This window comes from Acartia tonsa, chromosome 9, assembly GCF_053477335.1.
Source record: "Acartia tonsa isolate MP-2025a chromosome 9, ASM5347733v1, whole genome shotgun sequence".
In the NCBI taxonomy this organism is placed as follows: Eukaryota; Metazoa; Arthropoda; class Copepoda; order Calanoida; family Acartiidae; genus Acartia; species Acartia tonsa.
Window position 1 is genome coordinate 42,532,702 of NC_137268.1, and position 23,091 is coordinate 42,555,792.

Consider the following 23,091-nt stretch of genomic DNA (forward strand, 5'->3'; position numbering starts at 1 on the left):
GCGTTCTCATATTCATTTTTGTATTAAACATGTTGTTGGGTGGGTTTAATCTATCAAAGATTGGGAAATATACAAACAAGAAAACTCCCAAAGAACGTGTCCTAACTTTGGGATTTTTATTTAACCCATTCGTGAAGATCTCCCAAAGTTCAAAGTTTTGATTCTCCGGGGTTCAACAAAATAGATTTATTCAATAATTTCTCAACAGAACTTAAAAAGTAAGATGTCAAATTAAAGATCTTACTATTTTTGCTCATAGTGGCAATATTCTTCTTTTTTTAGTTGCGTTTTAGTACCTTAAAACACACTTAATTAAAAACCTAAATTACTAAAAAAATAAGAGGTCTACAAAAAACCGACTGCATATCTAAATTTTATGGATCATTTTACTAAAAGCGCCAACTAGCCATTTTTAAAAAAATCACAAAAGTTAGGACACGTTCTGTTTATATATCTTAAAAACCAAATGGTGATTTTTCATGTACAATCCTTTTTATGAACAATGTCTTTAACTTTACTAATAACACACAAAAATAAAACTATTTACCTGTCAATGTTCATGCTCTCCGTGTCTGAGTTGACCGGTATGTCTGCCATGCTGAGGATCTCATTTACCGACTGCCGGGTGGTTACTGATGCCATGTCGGTTTGGGTTAGGTCAGACAGATCTGAGATTGGCCTGGATAAGAGATTTATAGTATAGACGTATATACAGATAACTACCTAGCTGCCTTTCCCGGGGACCTAAATGTTTGCAGGCGGGTTTTTTCTTTAGCTGCTAGAAAGTCCATAACTTTAACATTATTGCATGGAAAGAAAAAGAGTAAGTTTCATGTGATTTACATGAAGCAACAATCAACAACTCTTTGATTGTCAGATCTTTGTCTGTTAATCCTATCATTGCAAGGTGATGAGTTTTTGTGTTTATGGACATATCAGAAGTAGGCACCCCTTTTGCTGTCTGTAGTATGATGCAATGTGGTCTAGACTCAAACATCACACCTACCTACAGAAAACTAGCACACTACAATTTATGCTAATACCAGTGAATAAAAACCAGCTAGTTACATTCTTACAAAAGAGTACGATGGATATTTTTACAGTAAGACAAATGAAGAAATTTTTAAAGAAGTTTTTATTAAGTAATGACGACTTTAGGACAGATTTTTTAAACATAAACTAATTATACGCTGCTAAAAATATTTATTTACCTAGTTGGCATTCTTGGGGGAGGTGGGGGGAAATCATCCAGGCTTCCACTTGCAGGATTAAGCATTGTATAAGGTCTGTCTGGTTGGGGAACTTTTATATCTTCATCCATTCTGTAACCTAATTTAAGATTGTAATTTGAATTATTTGGACATTATTTAAAACCCCTGGCTAAAATCTATTCTTAATGGTCCTTGAGACATTGGCACAAATGTTACAGGTATAACTTCCAGATAGCAATCTCATTGTCTTTGAGTTGTTACTTAGACTTAGTTACTAGTTTTAAAGGGGAAAACAATTATTCCTACTTTCATTTCCCTAACAGACACAGAAGAGTTATTTGGAACGTGCATTTGCTAGATGAATCTTCCCAAAAAGACTATCTCAAATGGCAGGTCCCCAAAAAGCCTTAAGAATCATTCAAACAGACAGATTGACTTGAAGAGTTATAGAGTAACTTTATAACTTTATGAATAAGGAAATTTGATAATAATATGAATTATAAACACAAATAAGCTAAGGAAATCTATACCTGCCAAAGATGAATTCAAAGGTAGTGTAGCAGAGATATTTGAAGGCATTGAAACAACATTAGATGATGGCATAGTTACAATACTTGGTGGCGGTAACATTGAAGAGAGGAGAGAGGGTGTAGACATTCCTAATAATAAGATTTATATAGATAATTCGAGTAAAGAGGGTGTAGACATTCTTATAATTAAAGTAATATACATAGATGATGAGAGTTGGAAAGGTGTAGACATTCCCAATAATAAGATATAAATAGATGATAAGAGTAAGGAGGGTGTAGACATTCCTAGTAATAAGATATTCATAGAGGATATGAGTAGGGAGGGTGTAGACATTCCTAATATGAAAGTAGGGAGGGTGTAGACATTCCTAATAATAAGATATTCACAGATGATGAGAGTAGGGAGGGTTTAGACATTCATAGTAATGCGATTTTCATAGAGGATATGAGTAGGGAGGGTGTAGACATTTCTAATAATAAGATAAAGCTAGTGTGGAGGGCATATTTAGATACTCTTTTATATGTTGGAATACTCTTGAAAAGTTAATTAAATAATTTACCTGGTAGAGCAACAGAAGAAGAGTATAGAGGTTGAGAGCCTGCTGTAATAGAGGTTGAAGGTAATAATAAACCAGAACTTGATGGCATTTGTGATCCAGGTAACATTAAGGATGGAGGCTGGGGAAATCTTATTCCTGGCTGTTGCATACTTGATCCTATTTATATTTTAAGTTATTTATCTATCTATCAATCATTCAGCATTCATCAACATGTCAATCTATCTATCAAAGTACTTCTATTTGTCTATCTGTCATTACCATGAATGCACCAATTTATATATCTATCAATTTATTTATCATTTCATCTATATCAATAAACAAAATACTGTGCAATCTATTTTTCCAATTATCTAACAATTCATCTATTATTGTCTATTTTTCCAAATACCATGACTAACTAGAAGCTCTTTAAATTGCCTAAACGAAAATGATGTCACACAATAAAAATGACGAAAAATAGGAAATTACACAGACTCAAATACCAATGGCAGTCCGGTATACATTTTACTTGACCAATGGTGGTGACGTAAATTTTGATATTCACTATAAAAAGCTTCAAATAATTATACTTTTTATTCTTCCTGTTTTTATAAATGTTTACCTGGCAAGCTGGCACCAGGCAGGCTGGATCCAGGCATGGCAACAGGTTTCAGTGGTCCCACAGCACCAGAAGTCTGGGGTTGGGCAATACTACCTCCATAGGTGTCTTCAATCTAGTTCAAAATGTACTTTTATGTTTTTGTTATTTTTTCCCCTAAAAGTCTTAGGTTTAGCCAATATAAATAAAACACATCCCATTGCATTGTCTGTAAGTCTTAACTGTGCATGCATTTGACATATAAAAAATAGATACAGTTTTAACATCTTGAGTTATGATTCAGTCTAGGTAGAAATTCGAACCTATCATTGTTGAATATAGGAGAAGTTTTTTTTAGTCTTTTATAAACTTAGGGAGCACTAATAACCTCCCCCTCCTCTTATTTTCAAAAAAATTTTACATAAAGGGGGGGGGGTGGGTAGTTTTTTCCCTTACCCATGAGGGGACCCTAACCTTAATATAATATAACCTAACCTGGCCTAAAGTAACAAACAAATATTTAAAAGCCTACTTTCCCCTTTATTTTCTTCTTAATCAAAGAAAAGTGAGGTTTTTTGGGGAGGGGGGGGGGGTTGAACACTGTAATAGTGTTAGCCAATGAGAGGCCACTATAAATTTTACCATTGGTCAATAACGGCCTCTCATTGGCTATTTTTTTTTGTTACGTCATAATCAGTCAGACACTATTACTGTGTTCGGGGGGGGTTGTTTCAGTGATCAAAAGTCAATTTGAGGGAATAGGCCTAAAATTTTTACCTTTATAGGTTGATGTGAAGTAACAGGTTGGGAGAAAGATGTATTTGGAAGCAATGTCGTAGGACTCCCATAGCTTTTATACCCTAAAAATATAATTATTTTTAAAAGCGAAGCTTTTCTATAATTAGGGTCGGTCCGTCCGTCCGTCCGTAACGGATAGCTTTTTTCGCTAATTTAGGCATGTTAGAATTGTTCTATTGATTCCAAACTTTGCATGGTGATTTCTGTAGTAGTAAGGTACGATTTAGAAAGCGTAACAACTCTATAATCATTACCAGAATGTCCGTACGTCCATTTAAAACATGTTGATTGTTTTACTTTTTTAACAACAAATTTTTATGTGATCTAATTATCCGATTGATCTGATTTTGGTATACTGATTCCTGGGACAACAAAGTACAATATTATAAGCGAAGCAACTCTATAATCAAGTCCTAAAAATGTAAGTGTGTCCATAAACATTATTCTGTATCAAGCAGTTTTTCAACAATTTTACTTACAATTTTGCTTCGACATTTATACATTTATATTCTGATTATTCAGCTCTGACACTATACAAGTGTTAGTGTCCGTTTGTCCTAACGTTTCAGTGCTTCGCTTTTATGGATGTTGTCATCCTTGTTTTTTTTTATAAATCGAACAATGTTTAAAATTACCATTCCCCAGAACCGATCTGTGGAGCACATATCTCCCTAACCCTCTATATTTTCGTGTTAAATTCCCTTCTCCCCTCCCTCTGCGGGAAGTTCTCATTCTTCTAATGAGTTTTTATAGCCGTTAATAAATTAATCTAACATAAATTCAGCTGACATTAGGTTTACTTTCAGTTAGAGGATTACTGCCCCAAGGGGTAAAAGCCCCCCGCATAGGCTAGAAATAGGAGAAAAGCTACTGTTGAAATACGACGAAACGCAACTTTTGAGGCGTTGCCACGAAAGGGACTATACCCCTAAATCAGCTTATCCTTTTTATAGTAAAGTACTTTATAATTTCATACCTGCAGTGTTTTTATGCTTTAATTCTTCCGCTTGTAGAGCATGGTCCACATATAATATCTAAACAAACATATACATAAATATTAAATGACGCAGGCCTAAAAACAAAGAAGACAACATCCAAATGAAGGAAAATTAACAAATAATTTTAGAGTGACTGCGTTTTTAACATCAACACAACATAGAAAAAGAAACATAAATGAAAAATGTACATATCAATCAATTTTAAAATTGTCTAAAATGCAATGTACTAAGAATAATTTAATGTTTTTATATTTTAGGATGTAATAACATTGTGTGTTTGTTTAAAATAAAAGTACAGATTTTCTGGTATTGAAAATTGTATAGTCAATCCCCATCTTTACAGGAATCACCATATCTGTTTTTAAATAAACTAATTTAATAATCTCTGTTTTGACATACAGACATTTGCTAAATGTTGATAACTTCGCTTACAATTGACAAGAACATATAATATCTGAGAAAAAAATGAAACCTGATTAAAAACAGTGTAGTTAGTTTTCAGCCGTTTTGCCGAGAAGTAAGATCGTCCCGCGTCCAAAGGCAGCAGCTCAAAATCTCGAGATTCCGAAACGGCTCCATCGCTTGGCCTTCGCAGCTGCAGCTTCACTTTCACTGGACTTTCAACCTAATAATCAGTTAATTAAAGAAGAGAGATAGAAAGACTGGTAAACTGGTAATTAAAGTTTTCCCTGTAACATAAGATTTTGATAATTACTAAACCAATTGAGTTCTTCATTTTAGGAAAGCTTTACATAATTCCTGTCATGATTTTATGCTATTTTATTTTCATAGATTTTAGTCGTAGGATAGTTTATTAGTTATGCTATTATTTACTCTTTTCCTCCCCCTCCGAATAAAGAGCCCCTAGATGCTAGGGGTGCAGCCGCTTCTAAAATAAATTTTAATTAGCGGTTACGCCCCAAAAGGTCTATAGTGGCACGTAAATGTATTTTTTTCAATCTATTTTAAGATCAGCTTACCAAAATAAAAATCTTCGCCAGATGGTATTAGTTTTTTTTCGATTTCTCTGGGGAAGGGGGTAGTACTTTCACCTAATATAGATATAAACCTTCTAAGGACCTTTGAGAAGCTATCCTGTAAAGGAGAACCATATCGGTTCAGCGGTTAGCAAGATCCCTCGGCACAAACAGACAGCAGACATACTGTTCCTTTATTATAAGAATTGATTACCTCAATGTTATGATATTTAGGTGATTTAAAGCAGATTCCAAATTGTTTGTGCACATCCGAGGGTTGGAATTCAGCAAACCCTTCCCAGGCCATCTTACCAGCTTGTTCCTCGTAGAAACGAACTTGGATGTCGTCTTTGGTTACCTAGCATGATTTGTAGATATAGATAGAAAGAAGATTTATTGATTAATTTATAGATAAGTATACCATTCTAATTACTGATCTGCTCCTCATAGGTGGTATAAAAAACAGGCAACTTTAACGTAACACGTAGCGTATCCGCTCGTTGTCGAGAAGATGATAGATTCGAATCTCGGCCAGACATTGCATCATAACTAAAGACGTTAAAAATGGTTCCTACTGCTGCGATATAAATAGTTAACCCTTAAAAGAGAAGCACAAAGGACAGTGAGTCAATGTTTTTTAAGGTAATCATCAAAAAATATTTCAGAAATCTTCTATAGGAGTCGAGTAAATAGTTAAAGCTAAAATATTAAAAATTCTACAGTCAGTATGTTTTGCAATCTATTATTTAAAAAATACACTATTCTAGGACATAAAGATATATTTCTATTTTTACATCATTTTCAATTCATTTTGTCTAAAAAATATAGGTATGAGACATTAGATAACAGCAATCTTAAAATTTAAAGACAGTTTGACTTTAAAGTAACAGTTGTTCATAAACTAGATTATTTAATTTTGTATAAATTAAACTACAGGGTGCGCCACATATCCTCGGACATTCTTTAAACGGCCATAGCGTCAAAACTACTTGACCAATCAGGACGTTTAACCCCATTATAAAAACCTTAGGTAATGACCTTTAAGCACAAAAAAATCTTTGGATGAAGATGGGCTCGTACTCAGAGCTGGCCGCGCTTATGTTCAACAAGGCAGATTCGAGTTGCGCCGGTGGTATAATCTGGATTCTCGACTAGGGCCTAATAAATCGGACCTCAGCCCATCTGTAGATGAGGTAGAGTTGTGCAACTTGCTGGGGATACTGTTAGATACATAAGTAAGACACTAGAAAAGACTAGAGCTCTCTATCTAAAATGGCTTGGCTGTAGTACTTCGGCAAAGTGAAACGTGACAGATTTAGAGATGTCAAAAACGTCAAAAATCGTGTAAAATCGTGAAAATTTCTCGGTTCTCGACTTAAGAGACCCATATGGAACTTAAAAACTCATTTTAGACTATGGATTGTGCTGACAACCCTATTTAAATCTTCATGCCATTTCTAAAAAGGTATAGAACGTCGTTCTAGCTCAACTGTGGTCTAAATAAAGGCCTCCGTGTCAAATGGTAGCTTGAAAGTTGGGTGAATTAGGATCCTGCGGTTACTCACATTCCTAAGGAAATGGGGCCTCCCAGCAGCCTGATCTTAATTCAATGGACTTTTGGGCCTAGGGCTACTTTGAAGCATGTACCAATAGACGTGCCCATATCACAAAGACCTCCCCCATTGCCACTATCAAGGAGAACTTCGCCATCTTGGACAGGTACATTTTGACCTGGGCCTGCCGGCGGATGAGGAGGCGGGTAAAGGCGATGATTGATGCTGGCGGCGATTTTAATCAATAATCTAATAGTCATATACCTAGTTTGCTTCCCAGTTTTTAAAATTTAATAAAATCTTTAAAATTGACGATTTTATGTTCATTTGTTTACAATTTAGAAAATGTCCGAGGATATGTGGCGCACCCTGTATATAAACCTAAAGTTCACTTTTGTTTGTTTAAAAAAAAAATATTAAAGCTATAAACTACATCAAAAATACATATTAAAGTTAAATCTAGATATTTACTTATAATTCGATGGATAGAAAGTGAGATAGATAAAAAGATAGAACGGGAGATGGATAGAAAGATAGATAGAAAGATATAAAATCACCTTTTCACAGAAAAGTAGAATTTCTTTTCCCCCAGCCACGCTTGCAGAAGTCTCAGTTAGACGGCAAATTGTTAGATCACACTTTGATTCTAAATAAACAAGAATGATAAAAACAAGAAAAGCTCAGCTCAAAATTTCAAAATTTCAAAATATCACATAAACTTTTTTTAAAAATCCTAATAATAATTTTAACTTTCAGGATTTTACTTTATTGTTCCAAGAATCCTAGGAAGAAGTTTCAGCCGCAAGGACAATTCTAACATGCATAATTATGTAATCCATGTTAACCGTTACTAATTGATACGAAAAAAATAGAGTAGAGATGCTGATTAGTCAAACATAATCCTATTTTATCTTATATAAACTTACGGACACACATAAATAGATAGTTTATTGAAATTTTTTTTAGGGAAATCGTCTTAAGAAATTATAACCATCTATCGCTAACAACTTCCGAGTAAATTACATTAATAATTTTTAAAGAGTAATTTCCATTAGTTAATAGACTTTATAACTGCCTTACGTTAATAGCGTTCTGCCAAATTAAATTTTCGAAAAATTACATATGTCATACCTACTATAGCATTACGGACAAACACTGAGACAGACGAAGTGACCTATGGATGGATAACCTACTTTTATCGTAGATAGGATCTGACACAACAGGTTTCAAGGCGAATGTAAAGGCACCAGGTTCATTTCCCTCCAAAAATACCTGAAATATTACACATTCAAATGAAGCTTTTTATAGTACCTATAAAAAATGACGTCATACTGGCCTACCATTGGTCAATTCAAATGTATTCTGACCTGCCATTGGTAAACCAGTCTGTGAATTGGCCTATAATTGGTCATATGTATTGCATGATATCGTCGCTTACCGATAAGGAATTCCTTTACAGTGTAGCTTCTCATAGGTCCTGCGAAGGTTTATAACTATTTTGGGTAGGGTACCACCAACTTTCTTTAGAGAAATCGCCCTACAAGAAAAGACCCCCCCCCCCCTACAAAATTGAAAGAGAAAGTGGGGTCTACTTCTACCTCCCTGTCACATATCAAGTGCTCCTAGAGGCCTCTAAGAGCGTAGTCGCTTGAAAATGATAAACTTACTATGATGTCCCTTATTGTCATAGGAATAATTTCTAAATAAAATCTTTCATATCTTAACTCAACATGAATAAAATTATTAAAAAGTTGATTAAAGTATTAAGTATCTACACATTCAAATGAAGCTTACCTGAAAAGCTAGTCTAACACAGTTAAGATCAATCCCGGACGGATTTGTTTTGTGGGTGAAGCCAGCTGAAAAAAATAGAAATAAATAAATGTGTTATTTGAATCGATAGATACGACAGAAAAAGGATGACAACATCCAAAAGAAGCGAAGCACAAAAAATCAAAAATGAACAAAGGAACAAAGTGAGTTATGGAGCATATGTTATGTTTTTTCTAAAAAAATAATATTCGATAAATTCTTTTTTTATAAATCACGAATACTTTATAAAAAATAAGTATTTCTGTCTTTTGGAGCTTGACCGAAAGACCTACAGATCAAGTGAGTTTCAAATAGGATACTTCAAGCATTGTTATTTTAAATAGTAGCCGAGAAAATCACATTTACTGCATACTATTACGGATGTAAAATATATAAGAAAGTTTCTACTTAAAAGAAATTAGGTGTATCCACTAGGTTTAAATATTCGCGAACATTATAAAAAATTTGGACGTTTTTAGTACAAATATTAAATATGTAAAATGACATTTAAAGAATTTAAAGTATGATTCATAGCATTTAAGGATGGTTCATACTGCTGCTAAGTCGGGTGCGCAACATAAATAGTAAGAGTAGGGGTAATATTTTGGCCCAAAACAGGCGCAACTCATTACCATACACAATTAGGACTTCTAGGACAAAGGTCGTGCAATCAAATGGTTGGTTGTCTATAGGGGAAGGGACATAATAACCACAAAAAGACAATTAAAGTAACTTTTTTCCTAAATATTCTTACTTTGGAAAGGATCCACTCTTATTTGTTGTCTGAGGCCCAAACTTTCCTCTATATCCTTCTTCTTCACACATTGGATACCAAGGCTGGGAAAACTACAGCTCATATCTTCACCTGATAATGGATATCTACATAGATTATCTATCTTTTTTCCTTTCCAATATATCTTGTGTTTTTAACCCATTGTATAATACCTACTGTATCTTTCAATCTACACATCTATCTATAGTACAATACATTTTTCTTTTTTAACAAAAGGCTTGGAATGATATCTATCTATCTTATCCTGTATTTGATATCTTCATCTATCTATCTATCAATATCTTTTCAATTATCTTTTTTCAATATATAGGATACCATTAGTTAGAAAAATAAAACCAACTTTTTAAATCTATCTTTTCTATCTATCTAAGTTTCTTTCATTTCTTTTCTTCGAAATAGGTTATCTAAACTATTTATACCTATTTATTGATATGTTTATATTAGTATTCACGTATGGGCCCTCAGATGTCAAAACTTTATTTTAGTGTTTGGCCAAAATGACTTAGCAATTGTATCTGTAAGTACGTCTAATAACATCCTTTGCTATTTTTAAAATCCTAGAAAATTTTTTTTGCAAGAAAATTGCATAAATTCGCAACCTTTTTTAGAACCACTACATAACTCGAGTTTTAAAACTTTTTATAGAAAATCCTTTTTACAAAAAATATCAATAATTACTTAAAATTAAACCTGAAAGAAAAAAAATCTCATTACACGTGTTAATTTGCATGTTTTAGGTCTTTTTTTGAGGAAAGTATAACTTCCACATTTTTGACAATAATATATTTTTTTAACATTTCAAAGTAAAATATAATAAAACTTAAACGATTTTTCTTGAATTATCAGTTGAAAATTTCATCAAACATGCAATTTAAGTGATGAAAATTTAATAAAATCATTTTTAGAATGTTTAGAATTACCAATTTTCTACATTTAAAACAAAATGTTAACATAATTTAAAAACATTTTAACATATAACTTCAAAAATCATTAACATTTTATAAAAAGATGTTTCAAAAAATAAATCATTAAAAGGTATTAAAATGCATTTGAAATTACTTAAAATTAAAACGAGAACATCTTTTTACACTGTATTCTATGTAATAGAGTTTAAATGACATGATTAGTGAATGAAATATTTCCTAAACTCATTAAGCCTTTTTGTGACTATATTAAAAATAATTTATTTTGTTTTATATTGCTTTTTTATTCAAATATTTGACAAAATTTTCCCTACGTCAATAAAATAAAGTCAGTTTTTTACTGTTTCCAGGTTTTTCTTTATAATTATAACAATTAAATATAATATAAATCTTCATTATCTTTTATTTGAATTATCATACACATTAAAATGTAAAGTATAAGCTAGAATAGCACTTTTTTCAACGAATATTTTAATGACATTATATCAAAATAATTCCTCTTAAATATCACACAACATATGATTGGGAAGTATAGCCATTTCTTGGAGGTATAATATTTACAAAAATACCATTAATTCTGTTTTTATCAGAAGTTAAAAAAATTGAACAATTCTAAAACAATGGTTGGCTGTCTAGATATTGAGTACACTAAGATTACGTCTCTGTTCTATTAAAATAACGTTGCAAAAAGAGGGGTTCTGAAAGTAATCTACCTAATTTTTTTTAAAGAACCAACAAGTACTGTCAGTATCTTTTTTCTTGTAATCTAGCAGACAATCAAATCATAACACAATTTTCATGATAAAATATTCAGGTTTCTACTTCACATTTTAAAAAATATACTGATCAATAAAATGTTCAAAATTTTACTTTGTACTAATTGACAAAATATGTTGTAATTCTTATTTTAAAGTTACATTTTTATCCCTGACAAAATCATAGACGACTTTTAAAGGCATCTTATCTAAACTTTTTGAAGAAAAACTTAAAAACGTTAATTAAGTATGAAAACTATTTTCTTCGATTTTTCTGAAGTTATTATCGCATTCTATGGGTTTTTTATTATCATTTACTTATATCGAAAGTGCCAAACATTGTACCCTAACTTATTCATTTAATAAAAAACCAGCCGTGTATTGTTTACTTATAAAAATTCTTACCTAACTCCAAAGTGCATACTCCTTTCTTACATCCATCTTTTCCAACCAAGTTATGTGGATGTGGTCTAAAAGTAAAATTAGATAATTGTTTTTATGAATTCTTGTTTAATTTTTCTTTATATTACTGAGCCCTTTATACGTACGTAAAAGAGAGATCTCATTGTTAATTTATGCTTGTTAAAATCTTCCAATCGATTTCCAGTTTTGCAGGTTGATTCTCGTAATATTAAGGTATAATTTAGAAAGGTCGATTATTGTTTTTTCTTTTGTCCCATTGTCTGAACTTTTTTTGTAATTGTCACATTTCTTGTTCATTATAAGTTCTATTATTTGGGTTCAAAAATTATAGGTAGATATGTTTTTAAATAGAAATAGCTAATTTGAAGTTTGATAGTCGGAAGTTGCTGCGGTTAAGGTTGGCTTGGGCCAAGTAAGGCTTATTGTGGCTGGAGCTTATTGACTATCAGTTGGTAAGTCGCGCAGATGAATGTGACTGTACCTGTAGCTGTGGGTGCTAGGCTTAGAAATCAACTAATAAAGTAATGCAAATACCTGTATGGAGGTTCTGAAGTGACACAGGAAACTACAACCACTGCACGCCCTTGGTAACCAACAACCTAAACACATAAAATCAATGACCGGTTGGACGGTTGATATAAACGTAGGGCTAGACATTTATAGTAGATCCAAGGGCACTAACATCCTAACCATTGCGGACAACCAACCATCTGATTGCATGGCCTTGTCTAGAAGTCCCAACTTTGCATAGTTACTTAGTTAATGGATCCCCCCCCCCCCCCTATTAATGTCGCGCATCAATCTACTAAACCCTGAACAAACATATTATGCAAATCTGAATTTTCAAAATAGCAGCTTTATTAATCATTTAGGATGATTTTACAATAAATATGAAATGTAGATGCCTCTTTTGGTTATAAAATTCCACTGTTATTTTTTAATTAATCAGCACCAATAAAGCATAAGATCTTAAAAACAGCATTTGGGGGAAATACTGGTGAACAAACATATTATGCAAATCCAAAACAAAGCAAAAAAAAAAGTTTTTTGGCACTTTTCTCCTCTTTTAAAGATTGATTATGATAACATAATAATTTTTTAAGGGATTTATGCATTAATTATTATGAAATATAGTATAAGGTAGAAATTAATGATTTTTCTAAATAAGAAATGTTTGAAAAAAATAAATTCGATCCCTATCACTTTAGAGGACAGCTGCTGGCCCCCAGTTTTATGGATGAACCTAAATACATGTTAAAGATAAAAATTACCCTGAATATTATACAAAAATGTTTTTTGGTGTGTTGAAAAAATCAATTTTAAAATCTTGATTTTGAGGATGATGACCTTTAAGATGCCCCTATTGGTGGTGATGGTAAGCCAAATGTTATCAAAGTGCATGTCCATGTTGACAACTTATATATTAAACTATGATCCAATTTTTGTAGTTATAGCATCCTCCAGCCCAGCGTTATTAAAAAAGAAAAGAATTGCAATTTTATTTACTTCAATTAATAAGGTGAATACTGTAGTTTTTAGAAGATGGTTATATTTCTTGTCATCAGGCTCCATTGGAGGCTGCTATGACTACAAAAAATGGTACATAGGTTAATAGACAAGTTGTTGTAATGGGCATGTACTTAGATAACATTTGGCTCACCATCACCACCAACAGGAGCATCTGAAAGGTCATTAAGGATTTTAAAATGAATTTTTTTAACACATAAAAAAACATTTTTGTATACTTTTCAGGGTAATTTTTATCTTTAACATGTATTTAGGTTCATCCATAAGACTGGGGGTCAGCAGCTGTCCTCTAAAGTGATAGGGATCGAATTTATTTTTTTCAAACATTTCTTATTTAGAAAAATCATTAATTTCTACCTTATACTATATTTCATAATGATTAATGCATAAATCCCTTAAAAAGATATTATTTTATCATAATCAATCTTTAAAAGAGGAGAAAAGTGCCCAAAAACCTTTTTTTTATTGCTTTGTTTTGGATTTGCATAATATGTTTGTTCACCAGTAATTCCCCCAAATGCTGTTTTTGAGATCTTGTGCTTTATTGGTGCTGATTAATTAAAAAATAACAGTGGAATTTTGTAACCAAAAGAGGCATCTACATTTCATATTTATTGTAAAATCATCCTAAATGAATAATAAAGCTGCTATTTTGAAAATTCAGATTTGCATAATATGTTTGTTCGGGGTTTAGTATAGGTATATACACCAGACAACTACCCGCCTCATTGATCCTAATTTTGCTGAAAATTTTTGCTTACAAAATCTTTGCTTTTAACTAAGCATTGCAAGCTTACACCTTAAAAGTTGAAAAACTCCACAGTTATAATTTTTTTTTATTCTATAAAAAAATGATTGGGTTCTGAAAATATTTTTAAGTATATGCAATTTTTGCTAGAAACCTCATTAATTTATGTTTAGAACATTTTTTTAAATTAAAAAAGTGTTAAGACCTGGTTTTAAAAAATAAATCTGCCCTTTTATTCTTTAACTTAGCATGGATATATACATATTTAATTCCACAAAAAAATGAGATTATTTAAATATCTTTTCTTTAAATAGATAGACAAGAAGATTTATATATTATAGAATATAGATAGATACATATATTAAATAGATATAGATAATAAAGAGAGAAAGAATGAGGTAATTTAAATGACCTTGTTCTTTTCAAAACACAAAGAAACAACAGAAAAACAACAAAAATTAAAGATGTTTATTGAAAACTGCACAAATAATTTTACATAAAATTTCTTTCTAGCTATAGCACAATTCTTTATTTGTAAATCTATATCTATCTTTTTATATACACCTAAGTTATCAATCCGTCAAATGTTACAATTAGATTCGCCCCTAGCATCTAGGGATACTGATTTGAAAAGAGGGATTAAGCACAAAAAAGCCTAAAACCACCAAAAACCCACCCCAGAAACTATATAAAGATTACCTAAAATTAAGAACTCAATATTCATTTATCTATCTATCCAACCTTTTTTTTGCTAAATTGAACGAAATATTTGAAATCTTTTTGTTTATATTTGCAAATGTTAGTTTTGTATCCGAGGGTTAATTATCTTAGTACACTTTATACATGTTCCTTCAGAGATGGGTTTTTGATAGATGAATGCCGCGTTTTTTTTCGACGTTTTTTCGACATTGATTGATTGAACATAGACGATAGGATTTCAATAGAGTATACAACTTAAGAATTCAAAATTTTAAAATTATTATTTTAGCCATTTGTATAATGTCTAATACAGCTCTAAAAAGATGCATTAATTAATATGCAGCAAAAATGAATTAAAGATAATTTGTTTTTCTTCTATGAAGGCCGTACCAACAAAAGCGAAATAATTAGATAAACAGTTGTATACTCTGTTTTAATTTCGCGAATTGAAAAAACGCGGCATTCATCTTTCAAAAACCCATCTCAGATACAAACATATCCTATAGACTAAACTAGAAGGTATTTCTCTAATGTGCCTAGCGAGTACAGAAACCCCCTCTTTTGCCCCCTTTAATGCTAGGCAACAAGATGCTAGGGGTGTAGCCGCTTGATCTGTTGTATAGAAAAATTTTTTTTGTTAAAAGCTCAAGATTACAGTAACTACGGAACTGATTGAGTTCTTCTTTCTAGGGAAGCTCCACATAGGTACTGGGATGTGTGTAGGCTATTTCATTTAAATCCTTGAGATGATTTTAAGCTATTTTCTCCTTTCTTACCCGATGGAATGCAAAGCTGCCTTTAAATGCTAGGGGCTAGTTTATATGAATGAAAAAAAGAAAAATAGAGCTAGAAAGAAAAAAAAATGAGAGAGAAATATAGAGAAAGAAGAGAAAAAAATATTTAAAGATAAATAAAACAATGTTTGGATTAAAGGAATGTTTTAAAAAGAGTTTAAAAAAAAGAAAATGATGTTTTCACTCAACACTGAAAACAGATTGCTAAAGTCATTAAATTCAAAGTAGTTCCTTATGTCTATTATCAACAGAAGCGTGACAGTATACTCCCATTTGAGACTATACTGATATTTTATGTTAAAATTACTTTCAAAACTGTTTTAAAATCAGTTTCTATGGAACTGGGGCGGCACGTGTGAAAAGAAAGAAAAATAGACAGGCAGATATAAAGTCTGCCTAAAATTTAAGTGGATGAATAGTTTATAAAAAGATATATATATATATAAATTGATTGAAATATTTATACTTTAGTATATAGATGAAGTTAATTAAATCCTTTTAGTTCAGTAACAGGATGTGTACGTGTTTGTGTCTGTCTGTCTGTACTGAAGAATCTTGCTAATTGCTGATCCAATATAATTCCCTTTTATAATGCTTCCTATACGTCTTGGGAAGAATTATATTATATATTTTAGGGGAGGGTACCACCAGCTATAACTAGGGGCGTATCCGCTAGTAATAGAAATATAAGTAGATGAAATAATTAACATTTAGATAGATTGATATATTGTTAGATATGAAATTAAGACAAAATAACATAAATTTTAAATATCAATGAAATTTAACATTATAATTTTCCCCTCTAGACTTTATAAAAACTTGACGAAAGATAACCCAAGAAATTATTTTTGATATAAATTCAACCCTTTGAAATGTTTAAAAAAATTACATCTAATTGGCTATACAAGTTTAGTTTAATATTTTCAATAAATCTTAGTATGGCATTTGTCTTGGATAGATTATAAATGTCTAAAGATTATTATTTTCTCTTTAAAATCAATCAATTAACAAGAAAGATGCAGGTTTTTTTATCTTTTTGTACACAAGTAAAAGTTATTTATTGTATCGTATTATAGACAGCTTTCCGCATTTACTGTCTTTGAAATAAGCTAATAATATCGCAAATGTAAACAACGCCAAGTTGTTTTGAGTATACATCTATACTTATACATTTATCGTTAAAGATAAGCTACGCTACTAACGAATCCATCCTTCTTGATTCACAAAATTTAGGACTAAGTAGAAATATTTTTATTGAAATCTTTTCAAAAATTAAAATGTTTCAATTTGTAATTAAGATGCTTCTTTCATTTTTTGTGTTAGAATCGAAGACAAGGATATGATATCTAAAAATTAAACTGTAAAATTAATTTGCTTTACAAAAGAATAGTTTTAGGAAATATTGTTTAAAGTTTAAATTTCTTTTTTCCCTTTGATGTAATCATTTAAGTATAACCGTTGTAAAACTTTAATCTTAAAGAATAATTTATCGAATTTAGAATTTTTATAGTCTAATTTTTTATATTAAACTAGAAAATGAAACGGCAAAAATTTTTTTTTTAGATATTTGTTGATAGTATATTAACTCCTATCGGCTACTCCCCTAGAGGCCTCTAGGGGTACTTATAGGGGGGGGGGCCCGGGGGGGGGGGTTAGTTTTGAATTCGACATTCGGTATGGAGGTGAGAGGAGAAGCTACATAAGAGAGAACAATATCGGTTCAACGGTTAGTAAGACACATACACTGTTAATGTATTATAAGGATTAAATTATATCTTTTCTTTGTAATTAATTTTTTTTATGAGCATTCTATGTACATCTAATTACAAGATCTAGACATCACAAAATTTAGAATTGGGTTAGAAAGACAAAAAATTAGTTTTGTCTGCCAATTTAGACAAATTAAACTTTTTTATCTACACAATCTTTTTTCCTGTTTCTATGTATGCATGTGGCTGTCTGACTGCCTGTCTGTTTGTCTTTCTGACTTCAAATTTGTCTGTCTATTTGATAGTTTGTTTGATTGTCTGTCTGACTGTCTGTCTATCTGTCTACCTATTAATCTATATTTTTATTTATCTATCTATCTCTATACCTGTATAGTAGGAAATGTCCTGCTGTCCTGCGTACTGTTGACCCCAGGTATAGAGCCAGCAGAACTATCTATCTATCTCTATACCTGTATGGTAGGAAATGTCCTGCTGTCCTGCGTACTGTTGACCCCAGGTATAGAGCCAGCAGAACTATCTATCTATCTCTATACCTGTATAGTAGGAAATGTCCTGCTGTCCTGCGTACTGTTGACCCCAGGAATAGAGCCAGCAGAACGGCCCTCACACTCGTACCGGAACCGGAGGCCTTTGCCGGCTGGCTGCTCGGTGATCTGAAATAAAGTTGGGAATTATGATGCAAGTCATGGTTTCGTCATTAACATCAAGGTGCTTTGACTCAAAAGAAAACCCCTCTAGTTATTATTTTCTTGGGTACATATATCAATAAGAGGAAGGGGGTATAATTTTTGGAATGCGAAAAAGATAGTTGCAAATATGCTCTAAAAATATTCTTTTAGTCTTTCAAACAAAAAACCACAAAGTATGCGCATCCATTTTGAACAATTTTTTAAGCCAAAATTATACAAGATTGAAGATAAAATTATTTTTTTTACATGATTTTTAAATAAAAACCTGAGGAACTTCGTATTTTGTTAAGGCTTCTGTTTCTTTAATGCCATAGATGCATTGTTAGTGTTTTTTTTGTTATTTTGTTAGTAGATGTAGCTGCGCTACTTCAAGATGATGTCATACTTGTTTTAAGTAGAATTACTCTTGACACTCTATTCTTGTTAGATTTTCAGCTTAACAAGGTAATTTTTCAATACAAGGTCTGCACAATATAGAGACAGGGAAATATCAGGGATAAGGGATAGGAAACCTGGCCATTAATTAGGTCCCGGCCTAGATTTAAAGGGATATTGCAACTATTACAAATTACTATCAAACTGGCGGACGCTCCCAAGTAGCTATAGCTCTAAACCAATAAGAATCGGCCTGTTTTTAACAACCAATCACCAATTGGCGAAAATTTTAGAAGCAGACAATTATAGAAAAAATAATGATTTTGTCTGCTACTAAAAAATAAATATAAATGGTGTTAGATCACATTAGCTTAATTATTAAATCTGCTTAGAGTTAAAATTAAAAAAGGGCCATATAGAAAAAACAAAAATAACGGGATTATTTTTTGGAAAGGAGGTAGCTACGAATTTTCATTTGGTAGTTTATAAATTAGATGTTGTATTTTGAATTTTAAAAATTTAATACGGAATTGATACAACACTTTAACCCTAATATATGTACAATACACAATACAACACAGTACAAATATATCACTACATAATAGAATCCAAAGAATACTTGAGAGAATGTTACCCAAGTGCATATTAATTTATTTATTTTGAATTTTAATTAGCAATGAAATTTTCAAATAAAATTTTTACTCATTAATAAAAATGCAAATAATACAAACTAAAATCTGTCTGAGGGAAACCCAACGATAGCTTTCTGACAGTTCAAATTACCAAAGTAAAAGATAAAAAAATTTTGGGAGAGAAAAAACTTCATTTTAACAAAAGCCATTAATATATAGGTTTATAAAAAGTTATGTTTTTTACTTTAAACTAGCTACCTGAATTTGATTCTATACTTTATCTACACACACACACACAGCTTTTTTATTAGCGTTTTATACGAAGCACTGCGCCATCCCAAAACTGGTTTATTAGGCTAGAAAAAGGCCTAGGCTTGAAATAGGCCTGAAATAATATTTTCCTACGTTTCCCATCCCTTATCCCTGGGAAATATTGGGACGAAGAAACTTTATTTTTTCATGCTTACATGGTTTTGAATTTATTGGGGATGGTTGGATCTTAGATAGACGACACAAACCCTTTGTCTAAAAGTTGCTATTCGCCTTTTGTTTGTTCATTTGTGTATAGAGTATCTACTCTATATAACCCGAGTCGTGCGCATGTCCATTCTAAGATGGGACATTTTTATACGGAGAAATATTTTATATTTCAATGTTATTTTTTCAAGGGACATCCATAGAGAGAGGTGTGTTTAGGGTTTACTCACCCACCCCCCACCCTAACCTTTGAAAACCATCATTTTACTTCCTAAAATAAATAGCATGAACTTCTAGACACACAGACATCGTTCTACAAAAATATTAAAATCTACCGTTTGAATGAATTTTCTTTGCCAAAACTACAAATACGAAATATTTTACTTTTAGGTCATAAATATTAAAACACTATCACTCTTTATAGTTTAAACTAGTTACTTCACACTTAAGAATTATGAGAGGGGAGGGGAGATAAAAATAGCCTAAAACCACCCCAAGACATTTTAAAACCATTTCTAAAGAGTACAGCAACTTCGGACCAGCAATATTCACGATCTTAAGCTTTAGACAAATATTTATTTACCACGTCTGCCCATTTCCGTGTGAATCTTAAGATCTCGGTACTGAACCAATTAAAGGTTACTTTTCAAGGGAGTATACCTACTGTTTCTGTGGTGGTTTTAAGCTATTTTTGAAATATGGGAAAAAATATCCTAGAAATATTGCCCCCCACCAAAAATAAATTACATTTTTTCCTTAATAATTAACATGTTTGTTTGTATAAGAAAATCTCAAAAACAGCAAAAAATACGAACCTGTACAAAAGCGGCTTTCTTGGCCTTCATCACTTCTGGTGTATTTAGGTCTGGTTTGGTCATAGCGGTCAAACTTATTCTGGCGGTCAGGAGCGGTCAAGGCTCCCAACGGTCACACAAACAGGACACAAATTACTAAAAAATATATGTATGTTAATAGAAAAACTGTTTATACTAATCTAATCAATGTTTAAATCAATCTATCTTTCTAACAATTTATACATATTCTTCTATATATTCAAATATCAATAAATCTATCTATAAAATTTCAACTTTCCATCTCTCTAATTATCCAATTACCAGCGGCTACGCCCCTAGAGGCCTCTTGGGGGTACTTGAGGTAAGGGGTAGGGAAGTCGCTTCCTCTCCCATTTTAAATTTTAAATTTAAAGTTAAAAAAAGTAAATAATTTTTTGAGAGATTATCTTCTCCTATGGGGGATATCTCTTTGGTGAGGGGGGGGGGTGGTACCCTCCCCAAAATAGCTCTAAACTTTCAATAGATCTATGAGAAGGAACATTGTAAAGGAAAACCATATCGGCTCTACGAGACCTTTCTGTATAAACAGACAGACAGACTGCTATCCTGTTACTTTTATATAAGGATAAAACTATCTATCTAAAAGAATGTCTGTTATCACGTACCTAGAAGTCACGGAAGACTGAAGCCAAAGTAGAAACCAATTTTTATCCTAAGCCTCAAAAATCATTCATAATTTCTGATTTGACGCAAAGATTGTTTTATTTTTAAACATAATTGCAAAACTTATTCTATTTTTACTATTTTTAGATCTTTTAGGGTTAAAAATATAACTGGTGTTTTTGTAATGAAAAATAAAAAAAAATTGGTTATTTTACTTCTAATCTGTCTAACGAATGCTTATTTAAGAAAAATCCTTTAAAAAATAAGTAGTCTTCGACTATTAACCTACAATTTAAATAATTGATTCGATAATAAGTGGTCACAGCTGACATATTATCAACATAACGTTATTCTAATATCATTATAACGCGCTTATATCGATATAATAAATAATGATTTAAGGAAAGGGAAGAGTAGATAACTATACAGTAATAAAAAATGTAGCAAATGACCTATTTATAATTAATTTGATAATTAAGTTTCTTTTAAATGATATAAAACAAAAAAGTGTAAATATTGCTATTTATGAATTTCTGTTTTTCAATGAGGACACTTATACCACTTTCAAAAAGTTATTTCCAAAATAGAGTAATTTTAGAGTGCCCATATTTTTGTCTTAAATGTTAATTACTCACTCAATCAAAAAGGCATTTATTCAGGGATCTAGTGGATTAAGCAATGTACATACCCAATGCTGATATACAAAAAAAACATCCCTTGTAAATTAAAATTAGTGGTTGTTGAAACGTTTGGACGCTCAAGTTAATGAACCAACCAACCAAAATTTAATAAAAGTCTCCAAATTTAATAGAAATAGGAGAGAAGAACTATAGTGTGAACCCCTTTTTTGTAAATCTGACAAAGGAACTCCTCCAGCTGACAAAAAACTTTAAAATTTTTCGAGTATATAATTTCTAGAAAGCTAACTTTATATTAAGGAATTCAACAATTCATAGCTAACTTATTAAAGGATTTGTAATATGCTTTACACTATACTAGAAAATAAATTTTAACACGATATAATTTACGAGAGAAAAGCTTTATCCTAAGAAATGCGACTATTTACAGCTGACTCTTTATATGAACAAAATGAAAAAAAATATGCCCTTTCCCTTTCCCATATGTGTACAGTGTATACACAGTACAACGCTAGGTCCTGTTGAAAACGTAACGAACGTACTGTTGTATTGCTATTTGTTGTTATTTTATTTTTATATAATTTATTTCGAGGTAAACATGAAACAAACTATGAATTTATGTATTTTAAATGTTTATAATAGATACGAATTACGAATTAAAGATTATAAATCATGTACATTTGAAGTCCGAGATATTATTTTTTTGTTTTAATAGAAACTCAAGAAAAAATATGATTTTATTAACTTAAATTCATAATGGGATTTTTATTATTTTACAATGATTGCAATAGATGAAGCATATTTATTATTAATGCACAGATAAAACAAAGATGTGAAACAACAATATGAAGGCAGTACTTCATGTGATGGACTTGATTCGAGTAAAAGTTGAAAGAACAGCTCTAATTAACTCTAATAAAAAATCTAGAAAACTTCAGTTTAATTCGACCAATAAGATTTCATGTATGCTCCGATGCGATTTATTTATTGGCTCAATCAGACATTCCCTCTCTTTCTTAGTACCTTTATTCCAAATTTTTAAAACTAACAAATAGAAAAATGTTTATGTAATTTGAGAACTATTGTATAATAAAAAGTTAGGCTAGATACTCGCTGGTGAGGCAAAATTATTTTCATGAAAAATCCTCCAAAATCGAATAAAAAAATTTACAAAAATTAAATAAAATCTTAAAAGGGTTATTAACATATGATTTTGTTTAATTTCTTTTGTAGATTTTTAATGCGCTTTTGGATGATTTTTCACAAAAATAATTTTGCCTCACTATCGAATAGCGAGTCTATCATTTTTTAAGAATCCACATCAGCTTGAGTCAAAAGTAAACAATACTTTTGTCTGCTAGAAATGTTACTTCTTAGATTTGACGAAAAAAGGGTTCAGAATATGCTTCTATTCT

General features: G+C 31.4%; 1 protein-coding gene across 1 annotated transcript in view; it reads right to left on the bottom strand.

Annotated features, from left to right (window-relative positions):
- Positions 1-23,091, bottom strand: part of LOC145328998 (uncharacterized) — a 46,809-nt gene that overhangs the window by 16,564 nt on the left and 7,154 nt on the right. The window contains exons 3-19 of the mRNA XM_080172992.1: positions 20,397-20,531; positions 17,942-18,061; positions 12,445-12,509; positions 11,893-11,957; positions 9,771-9,881; positions 8,999-9,063; positions 8,398-8,476; positions 7,762-7,850; positions 5,866-6,009; positions 5,147-5,299; positions 4,653-4,710; positions 3,656-3,738; positions 2,903-3,014; positions 2,302-2,457; positions 1,742-1,870; positions 1,212-1,329; positions 548-679 (exon numbers count right to left, since the gene is read on the bottom strand). Of these exons, the coding sequence (XP_080029118.1) occupies positions 548-679; positions 1,212-1,329; positions 1,742-1,870; positions 2,302-2,457; positions 2,903-3,014; positions 3,656-3,738; positions 4,653-4,710; positions 5,147-5,299; positions 5,866-6,009; positions 7,762-7,850; positions 8,398-8,476; positions 8,999-9,063; positions 9,771-9,881; positions 11,893-11,957; positions 12,445-12,509; positions 17,942-18,061; positions 20,397-20,459 (1,742 nt within the window). The 5' untranslated portion in view covers positions 20,460-20,531. The remainder of the gene's footprint in view (positions 1-547; positions 680-1,211; positions 1,330-1,741; positions 1,871-2,301; positions 2,458-2,902; positions 3,015-3,655; positions 3,739-4,652; positions 4,711-5,146; positions 5,300-5,865; positions 6,010-7,761; positions 7,851-8,397; positions 8,477-8,998; positions 9,064-9,770; positions 9,882-11,892; positions 11,958-12,444; positions 12,510-17,941; positions 18,062-20,396; positions 20,532-23,091) is intronic.